Source organism: Euphorbia lathyris, chromosome 4, assembly GCF_963576675.1.
Source record: "Euphorbia lathyris chromosome 4, ddEupLath1.1, whole genome shotgun sequence".
In the NCBI taxonomy this organism is placed as follows: Eukaryota; Viridiplantae; Streptophyta; class Magnoliopsida; order Malpighiales; family Euphorbiaceae; genus Euphorbia; species Euphorbia lathyris.
Genome location: NC_088913.1, coordinates 8,454,845 through 8,474,384, shown reverse-complemented (window position 1 = coordinate 8,474,384; position 19,540 = coordinate 8,454,845). Strand labels below are relative to the sequence as shown.

The 19,540-nt window shown below is 35.6% G+C and overlaps 1 protein-coding gene across 1 annotated transcript; it reads left to right on the top strand.

The window, feature by feature from the left end:
• Positions 1-16,317: 16,317 nt before the first annotated feature.
• LOC136227045 (uncharacterized mitochondrial protein AtMg00810-like) lies at positions 16,318-17,205 on the top strand. Its single transcript, XM_066015773.1, has one exon. It carries the CDS (start codon positions 16,318-16,320, stop codon positions 17,203-17,205), a length of 888 nt encoding a protein of 295 aa, XP_065871845.1.
• Positions 17,206-19,540: the final 2,335 nt, after the last annotated feature.

Here is a 19,540-nt window from a genome sequence, read left to right as displayed (position 1 = left end):
ATCATAATGCTGCTATGGGATTTGTTTATAGTGACCGTTTTATTTCAGCTTTTGAAATTTCATGTCCAAACCTCGAGGAATTATCTTTGAATCTTAATGTTGTGCCGATATGTTATTCAAAGCTGGTTACTCAAGCGATTAAAAATGTTGTATCTTGTAGTTTGTTACTCGAATCATTTGATCTTAACTGTGATGGGATTCCAGGGCTGGTTATTGCTTCGGAATCTTTGAAAAGATTGGGTTTAGGACACTTAACTGATGTGGAAATTTCATGTCCAAATCTTGAAAAACTGATTATTCTTAATGATTTGGGACGAGATGGAACTGTTAAATTACTGAATCTGTCATCTTTACTTTGTGCTACTATTGATTTTTACGGTCCCGAGTTTTATGGTCTGGGGGAGTGGGAGGAGGATGATATTTCAGATCAAGAAAGTCAAAAAAGTTGGATTCAAGACATTCTTCAACAGCTTCAACATATCAAAGAGCTAACACTTGGGAGATGCTTTATCAAGGTAACTTATAAAGAATTAAAAAACATTTCATCCTGACTTTAATAGAAATATGTTTAATATTTTTTAGTGAATTTTCTTTTCTATGTTATGTTTGCAGGTTCTCTCAAAATTTGTTTCCATGGGAGATCTGTTTTTACCGGTGTTAGACATCAAATGCTTGATTTTGTATTATTCTAATACCACCAACCCTAAATTTGGAATTGCATGTGTACTTCGTAATTCACATGTGCTTGAGAAATTAGTTATTAATGTGCCGCACTATGATCAGGTAATTTTTTAAACCTTTTAATTCTAGTTGTCAAATTTAATTCAAGAATTATTGTGAATTAAATGGTTGATATTTCATGAGTTGTCTCAGTTTTATGTTTATAAAGCAAAAGGAACACAATAGAAAATGTTTTAACATTTTAATTTCACTAGTTTTCCATAAAATAAGTACCTTATCCTAACAATATTTTTTTTTGTTTTATCTCTAGAAATATTATAATTTCCTCAAGCAGACTGATTTTGGAAAACACTATTGGAATTCCAATGAGATGGACTTTGATTGTTTATCATTGCATCTGAAGACTATTATGATCATTGACTGTCCGGAGGAGGTGTTTTAACCTTTGTAAAATTTCTCCTCAAGAATGCAAGAGTGTTGGAAAAGATGGTGGTGGAATTCAAAGATCATGTAACAACTTCTAAGATGGCAGCATTTGAATGAGGATTCATGAGGTTGCCAAGATGTTCTAAAAATGTGATTATTGAGTTGCTACCCCCTAAGTAGATATTGAAGATCTTAGAGGATTTGTGGTTCATTAGTTACTTGCTTTTATAAACTAAATTGAAGTTGATTTTGTTGACATTTGGTAATGATGTTAATGTTTTAATGACTATTTGGATGATGATTATGTTTTAATGACTATTTTGATGATGATTATGTTTTATGGTTTAATCATTTTAATTAGCATTGTTAAACTCTTGGGCTTTATTTGAATTGAGTTATTAATATTATACTTTTTATTCATGTCATTTTTTGAATTAGTACTTTATGCTGCTTAGGTAGAATGTTTAAATGCTTTGTAGGTGAACATTTTCATTTTTAATTTTGGTACTGAATGGTTAAATCAAATAAACTTTAAATATTATTTTAAAAATATTAAACTCTTAAGAAATCCTTGTATATCAGTCTGTTTATAGTAGGTAAAATATCTGTTATTATATTTTTCAATGTAAAATGCTACTTTCTGTTGTTCTGTTCCCATTACTATATATGGATTTGCTGCTACAAATAAAAACAAATAAAATTCCGTCGCTAATGTCGTTATTCCTGATTTTTTATCCCAAATACCATTTGGGCTTCTTACTAAATTTTTGCTCGTTGACACTCAAATATCTGGCTCTAGTTCTCCACTAACTGTGAGGGGTTGTTTTGAGTATGTCATTGCAATTTCATCTATGAGTCTAAAAGAAAGTAGATTTGAAGTTGAGTATACAGAAAGGAAAGCAAATATGAGCTCAAAGTAGATTAGATTATATATATGTCTAGAGATTGAAAAATTGAGATGAAAAATAAAAGATTCTTAAAAATGACTTTCGGTTTGTAACTTTTAATAATACCATCTGAATTAATTGAATATAAAATTTATCTTGAAAACCAACACATAAAAAGGAGTAATAGAAAAACATACTGAGCAAAATATTTGCAATGCTGGAAGAAAAAGAATGGCAAGAGAAAATACGATATGTTATTAAATCTAGGCTTAATACATCATTTGTCCCTTGAACTAGTACAAAAAGTTTGATTGGTTCCCTCAATTTTCAAAGTGTCTCGATATCCCAGTGAACTTGCATAAAATATTCTGTTAGTCTCTTGAACTTGTGTAAAAGGTAATCAATTGATCACTCGATTGCAAAAAAATAACTTAAATACATAAAATATATTCCACATGTCAATCAGAGGTATGCGATTGTAATATGAGATAATACAAGGTTTGTAGTTGAGCAAGTTATAACTTTAATTATTTTTTACTCATATATAAATACACACATATTAAAAAATTTGGGACTCCCTCCAACTTTGGACCGTAGGCCAGGGAACTCCAGGCCTAGGCACATGATCCGCCCTGTACATTGGTGTTTCACCAACTTGTATCTTTTAATATATTTTACTTAAGATTATAATGCTATGATTGATACAAACTAATCATGAACTTGTTGATTTTAATCGTAAATCAACGAAAGAATTTCTTCTCAAGCTATATTTCAAGGAGTTAATCCGAAGAAAGGTAAAATCTTGCTCCATTGGAGGATTAAATATTTTGATTTCATAAAAAGTTGTTCATCTTTACAAATAACGAGGTTTAACAAACACAAATAAAGGATAAGGGTAAGGAGGGGACAAGCGGCTAAGTGGCATTTAAGAAATAGGGTTACATGGCAAGATGGCAAAGAAGGACATAAACAGTAATTAAGAGGGTGACAAAATTCTGGCACCTCTTTTCCCCATTCAACCTGTTGAAACACCTTGCAACAATAATTTTGATTTGACAAAATTATTTAAATTAGATCTAAATTCTCAAGATAAAATATTCCAACACATTAAATTTAAATGTTTTGATTTATTTAATACTAATTTGTTTGTTCAATGTTGAGTAATTAAAATCTATAAGAGCTTAAAGAAATTAAAAGATCAAGGTTCAAAAGCCCACAAGAGAAGGTCAAAGCCCAAGTCAACAGATTCAAGCCATGCGGCCCAACAGGAAGAAACGTGGCCCATCAACAAGAAGAATCGAGAAGGCATTCTCAATTGCTTCATGCGGAAGCTGCTGAGTCGAACGGATAGAAGACAGGTCAGCAGTTGACCTGAGTAACTTCGAGACAAAGTTGTTCCACTTTGGAAAAGTTTCAGAAGACACAAGAAGCTGTCTGGAAGAATTTGCCATAAGTAGAGGGGCAATCTGACGCCTACCGACCAGAAGTACCTGGCAACTGAATCAGACAGAAGATGCAATATTTTTATTGGTCGAAGACACTGAGCACTGACCAAATGAAAGCGATAGAGAGCCGTTTCCCTCCAACGGTTATTTCGAAATTCGAAATACCTGGAGCCTCAGATGTCACTATAAATAGGCCTCTCAAATACTTCATTCGATGCAGATCTTCAACCAAGTCGAAACGCTGAGCTACTTGAAGTTTCTGTCTCAAAAGCAAAACAAAGAGAAATCTTACACTTATTCATATCTTGTGTAAAAGTCTAGATTGTTAAGCATCTAAAGTGTTCTTTGTATTTAGAACAAAAACTTTATCAATTCTGGAGAATAGAAGGAGATACTGAGTTGCTCGGTTATATCACTCAGTGGTAGAAATAGTGTTGAGTAGAAGAATAGAGGAAGGTACTCTGTATACTCAGTAACTATTGTAAGAGGTATCTGAGTGCATCTATAAGTGAAATAAATGAGCAGGTATCTGAATATGTTTTTAGCAAGGAACATAATTGCTATTTAGGGGTTTAGGATTGAGGCCAACTCCAAAAAGTTATTTTGGATCTACGTCTTATGATGTCAGATCAAGATGGAATTCATCAAGTCAATTACATAATGTCGAATCACTTAAAGTGAAGTCAAATGACATCACGTCTAAGCTTAGTGATTTATCCACTAGGCATGAGGAAGTATGTAATAAATATGACGATTTGGCTGATAGACATATTGTAGTATGTGAAAAATATGAAGATTTGGTTGCTAGATATGAGATAGTCTCCCACAAATTGACTGACGTGGATGCTTTTCTATCTCAAAAATTTCCTAGACAAGGGATGCCTAATATTCAAGAAACTGATTATTAGGTAGTGATATGTGTATCCCATATGATAATGATATGTGTTCTATTATTATTATTATTATTATTATTTATTTTATCTTTCTTTTCATAGGTTTGTGATGCTAGCATTAGAGATAATATGACTTCATTTTATCAAGTGTCAGTACATAAATCATCAAATTCAAACCATGATCCCTATTTTAGTTGAAATAGGTATGTCCATAATTACTTTAATACTAATTTGTTGGCTTTTAATGTGGAATTTGTAATGTTCTTTTTACATTTATATAACTTGTTGTGATGTTGACATCGGTAACTTTTACAAGTCTTGCATGTTGTGGTCATTTGAGTCTTCTAACCTGCATGTAAAGGCATTAGTTGGTAAACTTGACCATAGTAATAACCTCGTATTCTCATAATCCGGAATCTCACAATTTTTTTCTCTTACATCAATTAAGCTTGTCAATACTTAATCAGCTCTATTACATGCTACTGGGTTTGATGGATATCATACATAGCACAATGACTCATATGATTAAATAAACTTTTTCTTATGGATATTTGAACATGGTGCTTGATATTCTGACTTAAGATGAAAATTATGCTGTTTCATGAACTGAATGCCAAAAAGGAGAAAACAGTGAAAATAGAGGAAGTAGGAACTTAGTATTTGCAATAGAGAATGATGAGGAAATGTTACACTATTTGCAAAGTGGTTTCTTTTATTCGGAATGATACATTAGACATTAAAATTGTTTCTTTTATTGTGTCTGGAAGTCTGGAATCAAATGATCAGTTTGGCACTAGAATGATGTTGAAAAGGATATGTTTCATTGAATTTAGTTTGTTCTTTAATTTTACAAGCTACACATTTGTTCTTTTTATGAATTTTAGAAACTTTGAATATTTTGATACTATATTCCCTTTTTGAAATGATTTTTCAATTTAGATTTGCGGTATAACAATCAAATTGTTACTAGGTATCTAATTGTAATATAGAGAATATAATATAAATAAAAAAACAAGAAAGGGGTGGTTTTAACCGTCCCTATAGAATCAATTTAAGGTATTAGAGAATAAAGTTTAAGGGTGGTTGCAGGGTTTAAATGCACTATTGGTCACTGAACTTATCTGATTGTCTAACTTTTGAGTTTGTCTCAAATAGGTCACTCTCATGGTTTCAATGGTTAAAAGACATCAGAATGATGGCATTGGTGACAAATAAGCATAAGTCAACTCAAATCTATGATTGTAACGACACATGGCATCCATGTATGCACCACCTATCGGTTATTTTTATGAAAAAAACACAAAATTTAATTTTTTTTTCATAAAAATAACTGACTAGTGGCTGCCACATGTCACTTCGGTCAAAGGAGAAAACCCTGAAAATAGAGGAAGTAGGAACTTAGTACTTGCAATAGAGAATAATGAGGAAATATTACACTATTTGCAAAGTGGTTTCTTTTATTCGAAATGATACATTAGACATTAAAGTTGTTTCTTTTATTGTGACTGGAAGTCTAGAATCAAATGATCAGTTTGGCAGTAGAATGATGTTGAGAAGGATATGTTTCATTGAATTTAGTTTGTTTTTTAATTTTACAAGCTACACATTTGTTCTTTTTATGAATTTTAGAAACTTTGAATATTTTAATACTGTTCTAAGTCGTTGTTTTCTATCACTTGCTGATGATGATGCCGAGTCAACAAGTCAGCGTAATTGTAAGTCAACCCGTCAGCAAGAGTAAAATCAAGAAGTCGAAATGCTGAGTTATCAAGTCAGCATGGCTGTGGTCAGCATGGTACTGAGGTGATAATACAGGTCAACATGGTCTTGCTGTGTTACCACTGGTCAGTAGGTCTTGCTGAGTTTGTACATTTTTGAGTAAGGATATTTTGGGTATTTTCACAACCTTGTAAAGGCTATAAAAGGTCTGGGTTGGGAAGTAGTTTCATACGAGAGATTCTTAGACTAAGTCATAAGTGTACACTGTGATAATCCGAATTGGGGATTGGGAAAACACAAGAGTTTCTGGAGAAGGAGAAACTGCTTCAATCTTGTTGTAATCTCCATTGATTAGTGAAGTTGCTGGATGTAGGCAGTTAAGCCGAACCAGGGTAAATTCTGTGTGTATTCTTTTGATTGTTGTTTCAAGATCCAATCTGTGATCTTTGTGTACTTTGTTTCTCTGTGTGGTTGATTGATCGTTCGAAGCGTAGTTCAACAGTATTCCCTTTTTGAAATGATTTTTGCATTTAGATTTGTGGTATAACAATCAAATTGTTACTAGGTATCTAATTGTAATATAGAGAATTTTATATAAATAAAAAAACAAGGGGCAATTTTAACCGTCCCTATAGAATCAATTTAAGATATTACAGAATAAAGTTTAAGGGTGGTTACATAGGTTAAATGCATCATTGGACACTGAACTTATGATTGTCTCAAAATGTTCACTCACCTTCTATAAAAAAAATGTTCACTCACCTTCAATTTGTCTCAGTAAAATCAGCTAACTTTTGAGTTTGTCTCAAATAGGTTACTCCCACAGTTTAAATGGTTAAAAGACATCAGAATGATAGCATTAGTGACAAATTAGCATAGGTCAACTTAAATCTATGACTATAACAACACGTGACATCCATGTATGCGCCAACTATGAGTTATTTTTATGAAAAAAAACACAAATTTAATTTTTTTCATAAAAATAACTGATTCGTGGATGCCATATGTCGTTTCAGTCAAAGATCTAAATTTACTTATGCTGACGTGTTAGTTCTTCAACAACAATTTTAGTCGCTAATTTGTTGCTCCGGTCTTTTTTTGCGACAGATTTATGGTGGTTGGCAGAGCCACCCTATACCTTACCCGCGAAAAAAACTGCCTCTGTAGACGGATTTTGTTGTAGTGGGATTTCGGAGAACATATCTCGCCGGAGTGCATTGGCGATGGAGGAATTGGGTTCCCGGAACTCAAACTTGCAATTATCATCTTTGAGCTCATATATGCCTTACTTTATTTCGGACTCCCAGTTGAAATTGCAGTGACACACTCAAAACATCCCCTCACAATCCGTTGAGAACAAGAGCCAAATATTTGAGTGCAAACGACCAAGAACTTTAGAAGAAACGCAAATAGTTTTTAGGATTAAAAATGAATGTTCACCTACAAAGCATTAAAACATTCTACATGAGCAAAGTACTGAATCAAAAAATGACCGTAAGAAAAATTATAATAACTCAAAGTAAACCATAATCATCATCTAAATGGTCATTAAAACTACAAAATGTTAACAAAATGTCACAATCAGCTTCAATTTAGTTTATAAAAGCAAGTAATGAAACACAAAAAAAAAACTACAAAATCTTCCTTATTTGGTTGGGGAGCAACAGCTCAATAACTACATTTTTAGAACATCTTGGCAAGCTCATCAATCTTTGTTCGAATACTTGGAGATGAACGGCTATATTCCAATTTGACCAACATCTTTTCCAGCATCCTTGCATTCTTAAGTAGAAATTTAACAAAGCATAATACAACCTTATCCGGACGGCCAATGATCTTAATGATTTTTAGATGCAATAACAAACCATCAAAGACAGTATCATTTAAATTCCAGTAATCTTCACCATAATCATTCAGCTTGAGGTAATATTTATAATATTCCTAGAGATTAGAAAAAAATTGTTAGGATCGGGTACTTAATATATGGAAAATTTTATTCATAAACATAAAATTGAGAAAAATCATGAAATAATTCAATCATGAGAAAAATTTAAAATAATTATTGAATTAAATTTGACATTATAGTGTGGCACATTAATTACTAATTTCTCAAGCATATGTGAACTTTGATTTATTTTAAAAATCAAGAGTAACACAAAGTAAAGATGGCAGATTCATTAATTTAGTAGCTCTAACTCGTCCGAAACTAGTAAGAATACTCAGGTTTTCAAGCTTTGGACATGAAATTACAACATCAGAAAAGTGTCCTATAGCCAATCTTTTCAAAGATTCAGAAGCAATAACCATCCGTGAAATCCCAACACTGTTAATTAATTCAAATGATTAGAGTAACAAACTGCCAGATAGAACATTTTCAATAACTTGAGTAACCAGCTTTGAATCACATGTAGTCACAATATTAAGATTCAAAGATAATTCCTTAAAGTTTGGACATGAAATTTCAAAATCAGAAACAAAACAACAACGACGGCAGCAAAATCTTTTCAAAGATTTAGAAACAATAATCAGCTTATCAAACTCAGAAAGACTGTCAATCAATTGTAACGATTTGAGCAACTGACTGCCAAAAAGAATATGTTCCATCGCTTGATCAGGCAACTTACAAGAAACCATAGCCAATTCTGTGAGGCTTCCCAATTTACCATTCCATTAGGCATAAAAGTACAATTTCCGGTTGTTAATTTAACAAGTGAAGCATTGTTGAAAAGGAATTCCGGCAACTTGTATACTCAGAATAATAAAATCAAGCATAAATCCTCCACATATTTTCTTGTTGCAAAACTGATTTTAGCAGTAATCCTAGGATCTTTGTCATAGCTACAAGGATGATAGAGGTGGAATTTTAGTCCATTGATTCTGCCAACGTTTTGATAGAATTCCAGTTTGAATAGCTTGTTTTGTTGACGGCAAAAAGGAGAGGATGTGGTGAATGAGACAATCTGGCAAATCTCTGATTCTGTCTTGATTCTCGTCCTCCACCTTCACAGTTCTACTTCCCATTTTCTGACTCGAAAGGTATAACTAAACCTAATATGCTGTGGAAGAAGATGGAATATATATAACATAATATAATGTATCTGTCTCTTTGAATCCCCCTCAAATTTGAAATTAATTCTGTCTCTTGGAGCTTTGGGTAATTCCTAATAATTACCCATTAGGCCTTAATTGTATTGTTATTTCTATGTTGTTTGTTTTTTTTGGAAGAATGTTGTTTCTTCTTTTAATTTCGAGATATCTTTAAATTTTGATCAAATAGATAAATTTTCAATCAATTGAATTGGAACCATTAACTCGAAGTTTTTTTTTTTTTAAATAAGGCGTTCTATAGTTTTTGGGAAGTATAAATTTAGATTTAGGTACAAAATAGCATCAATATAGGTTTAACGTTTAGAAAAGAGTATCAATTTAGGCTTCGGTAACCGATTGGACACGTAATTTCTATTACTCCGTTAAGTTTTGATTCCGCTACCGATACCTAAATTGGTATATTTTTTAAATGTTAAGCTTATATTATGCTATTTTGTATGTACAGCCTAAATTGATATTTCCCAAAAACAATAGGCTTATTTTGGTACTTTTTTGTTTTTGGTAAAATTAGAGGTTTGAGATATGGGTGCACGTGGTCGGTTAACCAGTCCATTAAGGTTAATTCGATCGGTTAATCATTTAATCGGTTTTTTAAAAACATTAATCATACACTAGTCCACTAAATTGGGTTAACCACTAATCGGTTAACCAATTATTTCGGTCGGTTAACGTTTTATTTCGGTTCCTAACAATTAGTAAATAAAAATAAAAATGATAAAAAAATCTAATTTTTATTGTGAGTGAGACGGCGGATCAATGACGGGTTGATTTAACTGCGGAGAGAGAGATGTGCATGTATTATGTCCGTGTCATTTTACACAATACACTAATTATTTAATCCTTATGGTTTTATATAATATACTAATTAGCCCCAAACTTTTTTAAAATAGTTATATGATCCCTTAATTTTGATTCCATTAAATTGTTTAGTCTCTATATAAAATCTCCGTCTACAAATATGTTAAAGAGCAATTAAATGGATAAAAATAGATTTCTAAAAGGAAAAACTGCTCCTAATAAAACTTATGGCTACAAAGTTGTGGAAAACAAGTAAAAAAATCTTGTATTTGTTTCTATATCAAAAAACAAAAAAGAAAAAGAAAGTTGCATAAACTGAAATTAGAGAGAAAGTAGCAAATAAACTGAGAGTTATTTACATATTTTCATCTCATTTAGTGTTAATATTTGATTGAAAGATTAAACCATTAAAAGTGAAAAAATAAAAAACTGCTCCCATATGTATGTTTTTATCGTTGGTCTTGCCCTTTTCTTCATAGGTATGGTATCGTTTCAATTTCCTCTATTTTCCACCATTTTCCTCCATTGTTGTCGTATTTGTGATTAAATTTGTCGCATTTCGTCACAAATGCGACAACTCTTATCGCATTTGTGACGAAATTTGTCGTTTTTCATCACAAATGCGACAACACTTGTTGCATTTGTGACGAATTGGTCACAATTGCGATATCGCAGCAGTTCAATTGTTAGATTTCTTTTTTCTTTCTCATTTTTTGAGATTTCCATCCTCATCCTCTTCCGCAGACACTAATTCTTCAAAGATTGAACAAATATAATCTATTCTCTTTATAAACTACCATCTTTTCGTCAGTTTGGGATGTCGAAGAAGACGTTGAGAGTCTGTGGAAGAAGGTGAATTGAAATAAGGGTATTCTTGTCCAAAGTGGATGAAAGTGTATAATTTGGTGAGATAGAAGCAAAGTGAATTATATATATAAATGGACCCATTTAGTTGGGTTAGATTTGTAATTAGCTCTAGAAAAAACTGGTTTGACTAGTGTTAACTGTCACTTTAGACATTCCAAATATCGTCTAAGATATTTAGTGTTTTACTAACAAAATTACAAACAAAACAAACAAAAAATTAAGAAATTGCTTCAATTTATCAATAAATATGTTTGGAAGATCCAATGTGATAGTTAAACAATAGTCAAATCAGTCTTTTTGAAATCTTTGATATCACAATGCTAAAATTAATCTTAGTTGGAAATATTATGGTTAAATTTGTACAACTTCATACATAAGGCTAAATCTGCACATCTCTTAAAACATAGTGTTAAATTTAGTCTTTATCCATGTTTTAAACTACTAACAGTCTATATTATTATATATATAATAGTGAAAGAAAATTTACAGGAAGAGTTTTAAATGCATTTTGACGTAAGGTTTTGAGGTATCAATTTAGGTTCTACGTATAAAATAGCACTAATATAGACTTAACGTTTAAAAAAGGCAAAATCGTAAAAAACGCTAGTCGTTAGTCGGATAGACAGGGGCCTTGAAGATTAATCGGGGATTAATTGGATTTGTATTTTTATATTTTTTATTTATTAATCAATAAATTATTATATAAATACAATTAAAATATGTATTATTCTATCTAAAAATAATAATATAAAAAACATTATATTTGTAACATATATCTTTAAAATTATGCAAACGTCAACATTTCAACAACAATATCCCTAAAACAACTTAAATGTGAATTATAATAAAGAAAAAAGAAATTCACAATTAAAAATGTTTTTGTTCATTGTCATTTAGGCAGTACCTAGGCGGTCTTGACGGTTCTGAGGCGGCCTAGGCGGAGCCCAAGCGACTGAAAATCGCCTAAGAATCAATAAAACGCTTAAAGGGACTAATTACAAAAAATCGTGGCGGATTCTCGATTTCGAGCGCGGTCTAGGTGGACTTCGTTTCGAACAGTGAAAAAAAGTATTAATTTAGATCTCGATAACAAAATGTGACACGTAGTTCATATTGTTATGTTAAGTTCTAATTTCTCTATCTACGTATGATTGAAAGAAATTAATAGAGTAGTACGAATGATGTGTCCGTTAAACAAATATTGGTTTTATTTTGTATATGGAGTTTAAATTGATAATTGTCAAAAAAAAAAAAAAAAAAAACTTAAGTCTGTTTTAGTAGTTTATCCCATAAATAAAAGAAATTAAAAAGAAAACAAAAAATTTATAAAATTGACAGATGAAGCTGACGTGTGACTGTTCTTATCTGATAATACTCCTACCAACTTGCCAATTCAAGACTTGATAATCCCATAAGCATAAGATGAATTTGGGGTTTTGAGGGGCGGCTCTTCTCCGCCGTTAGGTCGTAAAGGCATTGTTATCTCAATACGGATTGCTATTGCGATTGCGATTGGGGTCACATACCCAACCGTGCATCGGTGGAAATGTCATCACTGCTGTTGATTCCGATTAGGGTTACATACTCGACCAGTGGTTTGTGGTGCTTCGAGGGCGTTATTCGCTACAAAACTCGACCAACATCGTCGGATCTCGTCTGTGAAGGATCATCTGATAGTCATGAACCTATACAAAATTATCTTTCTTCTTCAACAGTATGGGGAAGATTAAAACATGATATTCTTGTTAGACAATTATGGTAATATTAGTAATGTAAATCAGCCACAAATTAAGGAATTATATTAGCTGTAAATTAGCTAGATTTTACAGCATTCACATTGTAATCTCATGTATAAATATCTCATTCCAAATCAATACAAGGCAAGGGATTCCAATTAACATGGTATCAGCAGCTTAGGTCTTTTCCTCTTCAACCCCAGCCGATTTCTCTTTTCCCTGCCACCTTCTTCATATTCTTTCTTCTCTACCTCTAGTTTTTCAGTTGCCAATCATCATGGCTGCCCAAATTCCTACGCATCCTGCTCTAACTCTCACAAATATTTCTTCAATCATTAAAGAACCATTAGATCAGAAAACAGGCCAATATAACACCTGGGCAGAGCTATTTAAAAATCATGCCAAGGCCTACCTCGTTATTGATTATATCATCCCGTCCACCGATGACGGCTCGGAATTTTCCTCCTCCGTTACGAAAACTAAGAATCCTAGTCTCTGAAAACGGATAGATGCAATTGTTTTACAATGGCTATATGAAACTATAACACTGGACTTAGTTAATACCATTATTGGGAAAGAATTGACGGCGGCCAAGGCTTGGGAACGCTTGGAAGAATTGTTCGTTGATAACAAGCATTCCCGCGCACTGTATTTGCAGCAGGAATTTTCGAATGTTCGCATGGAAAACTTTCCCGATGCATCATCCTATTGTCAACATCTGAAAAATTTATCGGATCAATTGGATAATGTTGGCGCTCCGGTTGATAACGACAGACTTGTTCTACAACTGATTTCCGGTCTTACTGAGGCTTTTGAATCTGTTGGAAGCCAAATCCGGCACGGAGAAACTCTTCCTCAATTCTACAAGGCGAGATCAATGATTATACTTGAGGAATCAGCTCGTGCTAAGAAAATAGAGACCACCGTCAATTCAGCGGCTGTTTCCTTGGCCACCGCGAACTCCGACACCTCCCATCCTCTCTTTCCCCCACCGGCAGCAAATTTCCGGCCCCAACAGTCTCGTGGCGGCGGCGGTTCTTTCAATCGAAGCAGCGGCGGCGGCTTTCATCATGGCGGCAGAACTGGAGGCCGACGTGGAAGGCATGGACGTGGTGGTGGAGGTCGCTGGTTTCCTCGACCATACCAGCAACAATATGGGTCGTGGGGATTTGGAGCACCATGGGCTTCTCCATTTCCATGTGCTTCAGCCCCATGCCCATATCCCACTTTACCCTCACATGGACAGACCCATCCATTTATGACTCCACCAGCCCACCCAACTCAGCAGGGTATTCTTGGAGCACGGCCCACTCAGCAGGCCCATCTGGCCCAGGACTGCTCTCCCACCAACATTGCTGCAGCGATGCACACGCTGGCGATCACTCCGCCACCGGACCCGTGGCACATGGACACCGGCGCCACCGCTCATATGACGGCGGATGGAGGTATGCTCACTTCTTATTTAAATAAGAGCTCAAATCATAATATTGTAGTTGGAAATGGCAATTGTATTCCTATGGTCGGTCTTGGTAATGCGTCCTTAGCCAGCAACAATAAATCCCTGCACTTGAACAATATTTTGCACGCCCCCAAACTAGTTAAAAACCTTATATCCGTTAGAAAATTTACTGTCGATAATAACGTGTCTGTGGAATTTGATCCTTTTGGTTTCTCTGTGAAGGATTTGCGTACGGGGATGCTTATTATGAGATGTAATAGCACCGGTGATCTTTACCCAGTTACCGCCGATTCTTCATCTGGTTTATCTTTTTCTTTTACTACTTTGACTCCTACTATTTGGCACAATCGTTTGGGACACCCTGGATCTCATATTTTGAATAATCTTAGAACAAACAATTTAATTTCTTGCAATAAATCTTTGGATAATTCAGTTTGTTCTTCATGTGTGTTTGGAAAGCAAATTAAATTGCCTTTCTATGATTCCTCTAATTTTTCAACCATGCCTTTTGATATTGTTCATAGTGATGTTTGGACGTCTCCTATAGTGAGTTCCGGCGGTTATCGTTATTATGTTTTATTTCTTGATGACTTTACAAATTTCCTTTGGACTTTTCCACTTACTGCAAAATCTCAAGTTTTCTCCACTTTTCTTACTTTTCGATCTCTCATTCGTACACAATTTGAACGCGATATAAAAGCTTTTCAATGTGATAATGGTGGTGAATATAATAATGTTCAATTTCATGATTTTTGCAAATTAAATGGTATGCAATTTCGTTTTTCTTGTCCTCACACATCTCCTCAAAATGGAAAATCCGAACGAACCATTCGAACCATTAACGATATTGTTCGGACTTTACTTCACCACGCCTCCGTCCCTTCTAATTTTTGGCCACATGCTCTTGGTCATGCTACCTATCTTCTCAATGTCTTACCTCATCGCAACCTCGGCAACCTTTCTCCCACCAAAATTCTTTATCATCGTGATCCTAGTTATACTCATATCCGCACCTTCGGTTGTTTATGTTTTCCCCTTATTCCTTCCACTTCTCGTAATAAACTCCAAGCACGTTCTTTTCCTTGTGTCTTCTTAGGATTTCCACCCAACCACCGCGGTTACAAGTGCTATGACGTCTCTACACGCAAAATTGTTATTTCCCGACACGTTGTATTCGACGAAAGCCATTTCCCATTTGCTAAATCCTCACCTTTCCCAACTGCCATTTCGTCCACTCTCCCTATCCCTAATCCAGGCCCGTTATCTTCTACCCAAGCTGGCCCATATATAATCCCACCTCAGCCTACTACAGATCCGGCCCAACACCAATCAGCGTCTCCACAGCCCAACCCGCCATCTCTCCAATGCCACCATCCTATCACGCCCGCCAGTCCACCTCCCAGCCCACCCGGACCAATTGACCAGCCCAGCCCCGCCCACTCACTCAGTCCGCCTGGGCCTCCACAACAGGACCAACAGCCTAGCCCCTATCATTCTCCTTCCACTAATGACACCCTCTCCCCCGAGCCTACTTCCCCCCCAATAATATCCACCCATCCCATGGTCACCCGAAGCCAAACAGGAATTTTTAAGCCCATCCATAAATTAAACCTCAACGCTTCCACTCTTTCTCCATTACCCTTGAACCCTTCCCTCGCATTACGAGACCCAAATTGGAAAAGTGCCATGGCCGATGAATATAGAGCTCTTATTGAAAATAAGACGTGGGTCCTTGTACCCCGTCCTCCTAATGCTAACATTTTGCGTAGTTGGTGGATTTTCAGGCACAAATTTAATGCAGATGGTTCCTTTGCGCGCTATAAGGCTCGCCTTGTTGGCAATGGTGCTAATCAACTAGTTGGTGTAGATTGTGGCGAGACTTTCAGTCCAGTTGTTAAACCTGCAACGATCCGTGCCGTTCTCAGCATTGCTCTATCCAAAAATTGGGGTCTCCACCAAATCGATGTTAAGAATGCTTTCCTTCACGGCAATCTCTCTGAGACAGTTTATATGCATCAGCCAATGGGGTTCAGAGATCCCAACTATGCGGAACATGTTTGTCTCCTCCAAAAGTCACTGTATGGTTTAAAATAAGCTCTTCGGGCGTGGTACCAACGGTTTGCCTCTTTTCTTGCAACTTTGGGTTTCTCACATAGCAAGTCTGATCACTCGCTCTTTGTCTTTCATCGTGGGACCGAGACCGCCTATTTGCTCCTATATGTTGACGACATAGTCCTTACAGCTTCTTCTCCTGCTTTACGAGAGACTATCATCAGACACTTGAGCTCTGAGTTTGCTATGAAGGATTTAGGTCCATTAAATTATTTTTTGGGTATCTCCATCACTCGCACCCCGGGATCACTTTTCTTATCTCAGAAGAAGTATGCAAATGAGATTCTTACAAAAGCCGGGCTCTCTTCCTCTAACTCTTGCACTACACCTGTTGACACCAAGCAGAAACTCAGTCTCTCCTCTGGTTCACCTTATCATGATCCATTCGAGTATCGTAGTCTCGCCGGTGCATTACAGTATTTAACTCTGACTCGGCCAGATATTTCATACGCAGTACATCAGGTTTGTTTGTTCATGCATGCTCCTCGGACTCAGCACATGGCCGCCATCAAACGTATTCTCCGCTATGTTAAAGGAACTCTTGATTATGGGCTTCATCTCACAGCTTCTTCCCTTGATTCATTAGTCTCTTATACTGATGCTGATTGGGGCGGATGTCCTGACACTCGTCGATCTACTTCTGGGTACTGTGTATTCCTTGGGGACAACCTCATATCCTGGTCTGCCAAGCGTCAGCCAACTCTTTCTCACTCGAGTGCTGAAGCGGAATACCGCGGGGTCGCTAATGTTGTCTCAGAAACCTGTTGGATTCGGAATCTCCTTCTAGAGCTCCATCTACCGATTCGGAAATCCACCTTTGTTTATTGTGACAATGTCAGTGTTGTTTATTTGTCCGGTAACCCGGTCCAACATCAGAGGACAAAACACATTGAGATGGACATACACTTCGTCCGTGAAAAGGTTTCAAGAGGGGAGGTCAGAGTTCTTCACGTACCTTCTCGGCACCAAATCGCTGACATCTTCACCAAAGGTCTTCCTCAGATTCTTTTTGAAGACTTTCGGTCTAGTCTCAACGTTCATCCTCCTCCCGTTTCGACTACGGGGGTGTGTTAGACAATTATGGTAATATTAGTAATGTAAATCAGCCACAAATTAAGGAATTATATTAGCTGTAAATTAGCTAGATTTTACAGCATTCACATTGTAATCTCATGTATAAATATCTCATTCCAAATCAATACAAGGCAAGGGATTCCAATTAACAATTCTGTTTCTAAACAAACAGATTTGTGCTTGAAAGAATCAAGAGAAAGCTCCAATTTATCATCCTAGTAAGATGAAGTTGAACTTTCATACTCAAGCTCACTCACTCAGTATCTTCGACAGATTCGCTTAAGTTTTTCCTCTTTCGATATGTCTCCTAATTCAGTGCTCCAGGTGAACAAGACGGCAGGAGAAGCTTATGAGCTTTATGTGCTTTGTGATCCTGAAGTTGCTCTTATTATCTTCTCTAACCGTGGCAAGCTCTATGAGTTCAGCAGCATATCCGAATTGAGTGATCTAACCTGGCTGGCTTACTTTGGGAAAGACAAGTAAGCGCCACACACGGGTCCCTAGAGTGATCGAATCCTCCTGGCCCCGTGACATTTGGTATTGTCTACGGTTTTTGTTTTTGCTATCACTATCAGTCCTTAGGTCTAACTTAACCAATGAATATGCAGCAAAGGCTTGTAGCGGATCCGACGAAGACATGTTTGAAAGCATATGGAAATCAGCTTAAAGTTTGTCATGTTCTTCAGCTCCTGAGATCTTTTCGTGCACAGTTGGACAAAAGCCAAGCAAGTCTAGGTACTGTCTACATGATACTGCTGATGTACTGCCATTGCTTCAAAGTTGGGCAAGTCCTTCAAGTTCGAAACTGAGGTGCAACACAGAAGAGCAAGTCTCTTTCGAGCAAGTGTTTTTCGTTGCATAAAATACAGGGTAAAGAAAGTAAATAGTCCGGGTAGAAGAAGGATGATGTTTATTAATTATGATTGGAGAGCCAGAGTTGAGATATTGTAAGAGAGGTTGATGGGGTAGGATATTTTTTTTGTATTTTATAAGTCTTTTTAGAGAGATGAGACTAAAATGTGAATACTCTTCTTACATTTATGGAATTTATCACGAGTGAAATTGCATGCTCTCGAAATTTTGTTATAGTAAATAGTTCTGTCTTGGAAATTCCAACTTTTTTTTTGAACTATTCATTTGCTACCTGGTTTTAAATATGGTTTCCTTAAGGGAAGGAATTGATTTATGGGATATGTTCATTGGTTTTAAGCATGTTTCTGGCCATTGGATTCATTAGTCACTCGATTTTTTTTTTCTATTGCTTGCTATATTAAATTCCATTAGATTAAAACCATTGCTAATTCTTTTATTTAGAGGCAGGAACAAGTAACCGTTAGAATTAGATCAGGTAATGGCAATGGGTGCAGTATAGAATTTGATCAGTATGTGGTTTATGGTTCGAGTTTTAGGAGCGGCCTCTTGCCAAAAAATTGGCAAGGGAAGACTTGCTCCCAATACACCCTTGTGGTGGGACTTTTCCCGGACCCTCGCTTAGCAGGAACGCGTAATGCACCGGGCCACCCTTTTTATGGTTAGTGTATAAAAAAATGAAAATGCCAGTTGGGATTCTTGTGAGACATTAAAAAGTGTTCTAGTTACTTTAGACTTTGATATATGCTCACCAACTTGGCTAATGTTTTATTAATCTGCTAGAGGTTTGTGTTCCATGTGGACTATAACCATTGTACCATGAGAATTGAGTTTTCAGTCTGGCGAAGAGAAATACACTCGAAGTTGTGTCAGGATCATTTTTGTTATGTCTATCATTTTTGTTTGTTTGTTTACTCTCGTGCTCCAAATTTCATGTTGCTCTTGAGCTGATAGAGTACCTGCGGCCAATGGCCGAAACTACAGAAATATGAATGAATACAAGTCCAAATTCAAGCTTCTTAGACATTTAGATGGCATTTCCTGAATTTTATGAACAGCCAGCCATCTCATTTAAACTAAACAGTCAAGGAATTTAATAGCAGACTATGAATCTTGTGCTCTTAACATGGATTTCTAGCTGTTTCGTAAAACGGCATAGTTATTCTCTTTCTTGTGTTTGTAAAACAACGAATTGTGTTGCTCATATTCATGATCGGGCTTTAGATTGTTTGTTCGGGGTGTTTGGAATATTGGTAGGATTATAAACGACTGATGCTGGCTTGTTATTAAGATTAAAGATCCAAATTTGAACATGTTTAAAGCTTATCTTGTGAACAAGTGAAATTTGAGCTTGATGAATTTTAATTTCCTTAAACATGAATAAGCTAACTTCTCTAATTTGGTTTTAGCTTTAAGTTTCATGTAATATTTCATTTGAAGTTGTAATAGATTTGGCAATTCGATC

Coding starts and splice junctions, on each gene's coding strand:
- LOC136227045 (XM_066015773.1), top strand. CDS start 16,318: ATGAAGGATTTAGGTCCATTAAATTATTTTTTGGGTATCTCCATCACT.